General features: G+C 34.0%; 1 protein-coding gene across 1 annotated transcript in view; it reads left to right on the top strand.

Moving 5' to 3' along the window:
- The first annotated feature begins 2,196 nt into the window (after nucleotides 1-2,196).
- LOC107678374 (phosphatidylethanolamine-binding protein 4-like) overlaps nucleotides 2,197-7,230 on the top strand; it is an 85,398-nt gene continuing 80,364 nt past the window's right edge. Inside the window, exons 1-2 of the mRNA XM_016473612.1 lie at nucleotides 2,197-2,220; nucleotides 2,950-3,048. Coding sequence (XP_016329098.1) covers nucleotides 2,197-2,220; nucleotides 2,950-3,048 — 123 coding nt within the window. The remainder of the gene's footprint in view (nucleotides 2,221-2,949; nucleotides 3,049-7,230) is intronic.

Genomic DNA, 7,230 nt, shown 5'->3' with positions numbered 1-7,230 from the left:
TTCTCCAAAATGGCACCAGGGTGATGCGGAGGAGACAAATTGTTGAATAAAGTCGTTTTTTTTTCTTTTGCGCACAAAAAGTATTCTCGTAGCTTTGTATAATTGTGGATTAACCACTGATGTCACATGGATTATTTTACCGATCTCCTTGCTACGTCTCTGGACTTGAGAACATTTCAGTTGCGTTGCTGTCTATGGGAGGGTCAGAGAGCTCTCAGATTCCATCAAAAATATCTTAATTTGTGTTCCGAAGATAAACGAAGGTCTTACGGGTTTGAAACGACATGAGGGTGAGTAATTAATGAAAGAATTTTCATTTTTGGGTGAACTAACCATTTAAGTGTAAGCGAAATAGGCCTGCCACTTGTTCTGTGACATGTAATGTTTTTGTGTTTTTTTCATTGTATTACTAAATTTTCATTTTGATCTTTTTAATGCAGTGTTGTTACTTAATTGAACCATATTTAACGGCTATATGCTATTGTATTAATGTATTATTTACTTAGAATTTTTACTAGCATTAATAATAAACTAATTTCACTTATTTTATATTTTTAATTTCTAATAGTTAAATTGAAAAATAAAAATAAATAAATAAAAAATGTATTAAATACATTTTTGTTATGGTACCAAAATTGTTACAGAGATCTGTGAAATTTTACTGGCATTGATTCAGAATACTGAAATCGCAACTGCTTGATTGTATTGTCACAAAATCTGCTAAATGCACTATAAGGCATTAAGATATTGTTAACAATTTGAAACAGTATGTGTATTGTAAATTAAACTTGACATAGTGTGAGAGAATCATTTGCCAACTTTTTCTGCTAATGTTTTATCTAATGCTTCAAGTGATGCCATGACTGTCTAAACAAATAAACCCAGTTACTTTTACTCAGTTACTACCCAGTGACATTACTATCTGTACAGCACTGTTTAGATGTAACTGAGTTCTGCAGATTCCATAACCCGGACAAGCCCCCAATAACGGTACGATTATAGGTGTATGTAGTGCAACATTAAACACCTGAGATTTATTTAAGTGCTGGTTTTGCAAGCATTAGTAATCATTTATTCACCTCCAAAGGTTTCATGTGCCCTCGATCATGGCAGTTAGGTTCGAATCACATTTCCGGCAATAGGTCTGAGGAGGATATTTAATCTGTCCACGGGGGGTCAGATCAGTGAGATCCAGTCAGGGTTTACAGTGACAGTCCGTGGAGGAGGCAGCATTGTTCTGCCTGTTTGAATATCGCCTGGAGCTGCTATCACTTAAACTTAAACATCATCCGATTATTAGGCTTATGGTTGTTTGAGCTTATTGCTTTGTGTCAGGTGAGCAGAGGATTTAGACTGTAGAGACCTTAGAATATCAGGGATTTTTATTTTCATGCTTTAGTTGCTTAAACATAGGCTTGTCTGATTAGAGTTGATTATAAATTGTCTTTAGGCTGCAGAGTAAATGAGAAAACATGTTTCCTGGACTGGCAAAATCTAAATAAAATTATTTAATTAGAAAAAAAGAAAGAAAAAAATGTATGACCTCTGTTTAATATAATGCTTTATTTTAATATATTTCATATTATTTCATATATTTATTTTTTATAATAATGTATGTATTTATTTATGCTTTATAATGAAAACCAAATTGTTGGTTCTTTTATTTTTAAATGTATTGTTATATATATTTTTTTTATTATTATTACTGTTTTTTTATTTTTTATTTATTATCATTTTGCCTCTTTTAAAATAATTTCCTTTTTCTGTATATACCATACTGGTTTGTTTCATTTATACAGTGTTTCACTTTTGTCTCCGTCATAGTCTTGATGTTGTGGGGAGGGGCTATTGTTGAAAGGCAACAATTGTGATTGACAGCACTGTTTTCTTGAGAGAGGCGTATAATAATAACGCTATCATATGGTCTGGCAGATTTTGGGCTCGGCACCAGGAATGACAAATGTGCTCACGCAATAATTCAATCTGCTCTCCCAGTTCTTCAACTTTAAGGGGACTTGCGAAGATGAGTAGTTGAAGCAATTAAGTTGGTCAGTCATTGTTAATGTGTAGCACCCAAAATATGTGCCAGGTTGTTTATGGAGAAGTGTTTTTCATAAAAAAGAGAGAGAGAGAAAGAGAGAGAGGGAAAGTAAAGAAAACTTCGCAGACAGATTGTGATTTGGTGAATGTGTGAGAATGGAAGGTGGTCTGAGAATATCAGTAACTAATTAAAGTTTTCTTCCGTACGTCACTTGCTAAAGACGCTGGGTTCTCAAGAATAGTTAAAGTAACTGATGTTTCTGAAGGAAATAGCTGGATGAAAGTGAAACTTGATGATGAGAACAAAAAGCAAATTACATGTAATGTAATTATTTTTTAATGCATATATAGTATTACAATTCTTTCAAGGATGTAACCAAACTTCAATAATCAATTTATAATTTATGTTATGTCATGTCATGTCATGTTATGTTATTTTATGTTATGTTAAATTATCGATCATCTATTGAAATTAATATTGTCTTTTTGTGGTAGTTGTTCTTATTATATTATATTATATTATATTATATTATATTATATTATATTATATTATATTATATTATATTATATTATATTATATTATATTATATTATATTATATTATATTATATTATATTATATTATATTATATTATCGATCATCTATTGAAATGAATATTGTGTTTTTGTGTTAGTTGTTCTTATATTATATTATATTGTATTATAATGTAAAATTTTTGCATAATGATGCTAAACTGTATGATTTACTGTATTCATGTTTTTGTCTGTTTTTTTCACATAATTTAAAATAAATTAATTTATTTGTTTATTTATTTATTTATTTTAGAATTATTCATTTGTAATTACTAAGCAGTATTATAATTAGCTGTCACAAGATAAACTTCTTTCTTTCTTTCTTTCTTTCTTTTTAGGAGAAGAAATACACTCTATTAATGGTGGATCCAGATGCTCCTAGTTGTCAGAAACCTTCTCGCGCTTACTGGAAACACTGGTTACTGGTTGACATTAAGGTTACGTCACATATCCCAAAAAGGTCTTTGAAATGCAGATGTTGTCTCCACCTAATTTGAAGTTTTACAAACTTGTTATAACCTCTGTGACTTCATGAATGTTCTTCTATGATATAATGAATCTTCAAGCCTATTAATACAAGTCAATGTATTTCATCTGAATATTACCAAGAACAAAGCCTTAAAATAAAGGTTGCTTAAAGCAGCGCTTTGGCACGGACAATCCTGGACATAATGTGCAAAGCAAAAGGTGTCAGAAACACTTTGGTGGGCAAACAATTCCTGGATCGTGTGGACCATATCTGCACCTTCCATGTGCTTCACACTTGTGCTGCGTTTCCGATGAGTTACATAATTACTGAGTAAAAATATCATGTTAGTCATCAGCGCTCCGCTCCGGCGGGATCTAAAGGCAGATTCATCAGGCTGTGCATGGGGACGATGTGTTTAAACAACCGGGGATGAGACACACTTTAATTGCTCAATATTAAGTCAATATTCTTTCATCCTTTCTTAATCTCGCAGGCTATTTTTTTGCATGCAATTTCTTTCTCAGTTTTTCTTGCTGTGGTCCTATTGGTTCACAGGGGAGCCCAATGATTCCAATAACGTTTGTAACTACATCTCAGAAATATATGAAAAATGACTGATGTCTCATACACAAGTTACAAAAAAACATTGTTTGTAAGAATGACTTTCTTTTCTTGACATTCAGGTTTTTTTGTTTGTAAGTTTTTGTGGCAATCGTGTGGGCGAATGGTTCTCCTGTGTGACGGGAATGATTGCACGTCAGTTCTCCTTCAGACAAGGGAACTAAAGACAGGAGTGCAACAGGCCTACTACAACTAGTGCCCTCTTTTTTATTTATTTATTTATTACACCTGGTTTTACTGGAAGACTCACATAAAGGTTCAATTGAAGATGTTTTGATATGACTGCACATATCCAAATATGACATGGCAAGATATGTCATGCCAGGTTTGACATAATAACTAATGCCAATGTCATTGATTTTGATCAGTGTTATTATTGTATTATGTAAATGCTCTTATAATATTTATTAATATTTTTAATGAGCTTTTTTTTAATCACTTAGCTTTATTTTTAGTAATTTTGTTATGCGTTAGTCATTTTTATTCCTGTTTTAAATGTCCACTTCTTTTTCTGTCGTTTAGTTTTTATTTTTATATATTAAGTTTATATTTTAATTTTAGTTTATGTTTTAGTAATTTTGTTATAAGCTTTTTCATTTCTATTTATGATGCTGTCGTTTTTATTTCCATATTAAATGTTCACTTCCTCGTCAGTCACTTTATTTTTACATGTTAAGTTTATATTTTAATTTTAGCTCAAATTTGAGTAATTTTGTTATATACTTCTGTGATTTTAGTACTTGTTTCATTTCAAGTAGCTGCCAAGTTTTTTAAGTTACAATTTTACGACTAATATTTACATTTATTTCGGATTTCATTAAATTAATGAACAATATTTTAACAGTTTCAGTTTTAGTTGACAATAACCATGCTGATTTTAGGTGCCAAATGTGATATACAAATCACACAAATGAGTTGTCGATGTATTTGAGCACTAAGGACTACTTTTTAAAACCATTCTTGGGTCATTTTTAAAGCCCCAGTCCCCATTCATTTTCATTGTATGGAAAAGAGCAGCTTGAACATTCTGCCTGATATCTCTCTTCCATCAAGTTTGAAATGACCTAACGCTGTGTAAATTATAACAGAATTCTCATTTTTGGGTGAACTCTCCCTTTAATTGTACCATTTTAGTGTGGTTTCGTGACTGGATATCTATAAATTACCACGAAGGATGATCCTACAGCTACAAAAAGCAACACTCCGTCATTCACCTTTTCTGCAGGCGTTTTACTCGTAAATCTCCATACAAATACATTTGCTAAAAGCAGCATATGATCACAGTCCCTGGAAGCGAGTCCATCTTCAGCACTAGTTCAGCCCTGCCCTCCTCTCCATCTCGCAGAGAAGAGATGAGCCTCCTCCCCGTCTGGCCAGGCGACACATTGTGAATAAACAAATGTATTTCAGGTGCTCAGACAGACAACCTCTCAGTACCCTGTCACTGTGTGGGCGGCGGCATGCCGCCTGTCTGCTCCCTGATTGGCCGTCTCGTTGTGTTGTGTGTATGATGAGGAGCCGTGGTTGGTCAGAGGTTTAATAAGGCTGGTGGGAGGTGAGTAATTGCCGCGGTGACTTCCTCTAACCTCACTGAAGTTATAATAACATCCCGTGTGAATGTGTGGAATTATCTGTCCTGGAATACTCCTGGGCTTCAGACTGAAGCAGGTGCCACACAAATTAACAATTCCCCTCTCACTCCAACATCATATTTAGAAATCTGCCCTGTAATTCCTTTTTTTAGAAATTAAATTACAACCCTGATTTGACTTGTTTACTCCCCCATACAAGCAAACGTAATGTCTTTTGCGTATTGCATGCAAACACGATAGGAGAGCAAAAGTTGTTTTTCATTTTCACCCTTCCATCCAAACTCATGTCAGAGAGCACATCTTATCTCAGTTTTGGTTTCCATGCTAAGCTGGCTTTGACTCGAGGGATGTCTAAACATCACATCTCTCTTAGTTTTTATGAGAAACTAAAAAGTGGAGTTGCATTAAAAGCAAAAAAATTCTCATTATCTGCCGTGCACCTATAATGAACTTCAGTGTGTAATTTAACGTAGTTATACCTGTATAGATTTTGCTGCTATTGTCTTTAGTGATATACAATCGTTTTTTCTGTGTTTACTGAAAAATGGCACAGGTAACATAGATTTACTGAAAATTGTGTTTAAATTAAACCTCTGCTGCAACTTGAGGAGATATTTCTTGGAATATGTCAAATAGATCTGACTAAAGTTTTTCTTATCAGTGCTTCATATTCAATACCTTATTTCAGTGCTTCCTGTTTATGTCCTCTTCCAGAACTCTAGATTAACATTGACACTTATGAATTTAGCAGAGACTTTTATTCAAAAGTGAAAATCTGTCATAGAGCCAACGATATATAATACCACATTTACTAGAAATCTACAGTGGGTAGAGAAATGAATCGCCTCCCTTTAAAATAATCACATTTTGCGGAAATGAAGACAGACACAGTTTTTGTTTTATCCAGCTGTATTTATTCAGTGCAATTTATAACATCCAAGTGAAAGATATAACACCAACATGTCAGAAAAAAAATAAAACAAATAAAAACAGAATCACTGAGTTGGAAAAAGGATCACCCATTGTGTCAGTATTTTGTTGAGTATAGAAAAGAATCACCCCCTTTAAAATAATCACATTTTGTTGCTTTGCAGCCTGAAATGAAGACGAACGTTTTAGTTTTATCCAGCTGTATTTATTCAGTGCAATTTATAACATCCAAGTGAAAGATATAACACCAACATGTCAGAAAAAAAATAAAACAAATAAAAACAGAATCACTGAGTTGGAAAAAGGATCACCCATTGTGTCAGTATTTTGTTGATCCACCTTCTGCTTTAATTACAGCCTTCAGTCTGTTGGGATTTGTCTGTCTCTTCTAACTTTGAGTGTCTAGACTTTGCAGTATTTGCCCACTCTTCTTTGCAGAACTGCTCAAGTTCAGTTCACTTTGATGGTGAGTGTTTGTGGACTGCAGTCTTCAAGTCATTCCACAGATTTTCAGTGGGGTTTAAGTCTGAGCTCTGACTAGATCATGCAAGGACATTCACCTTTTTCTCCTTCAACCACTGTGTGCTCAGTTAACTGTGTGCTTTGGGTCATTGTCATGTTGGAAGGTAATCCTTCTTCCCAGTGACAACTTTCTGGCAGAGGGCAGCAGATTTTCCTCAAGAATTTGACTGTATTTTGCCCCATCCATTTTTCCTTCTATCCTGACAAGTGCTCCAGTCCCTGCTGCAGAGAAACACCTCATAACAGGATATCACCACCTCCATGCTTTACTGGAGGAATACTGTTATTTGGATGTTGAGCTCTATTGGATTTTCGCCAGACATATCGTTTGGTGTTGAGGCCAAATAAAGCTTAGTCTGACTGCATGTGGCCTTTCTTGAGTTTTTTTTTTCTTGCAACCCTCCCATACAAGCCACATTTGTGGAGGATTTCTGATACTGTTGTCACATGCAAACAATGACCACTCTTTGTCATAAATTCCTGCA

This window comes from Sinocyclocheilus anshuiensis, unplaced genomic scaffold (genome assembly GCF_001515605.1).
Source record: "Sinocyclocheilus anshuiensis isolate Anshui unplaced genomic scaffold, SAMN03320099.WGS_v1.1 scaffold112, whole genome shotgun sequence".
NCBI lineage: Eukaryota > Metazoa > Chordata > Actinopteri > Cypriniformes > Cyprinidae > Sinocyclocheilus > Sinocyclocheilus anshuiensis.
Note: the sequence above shows the minus strand (reverse complement) of the source record. Positions and strands in the feature narration are given on the sequence as shown.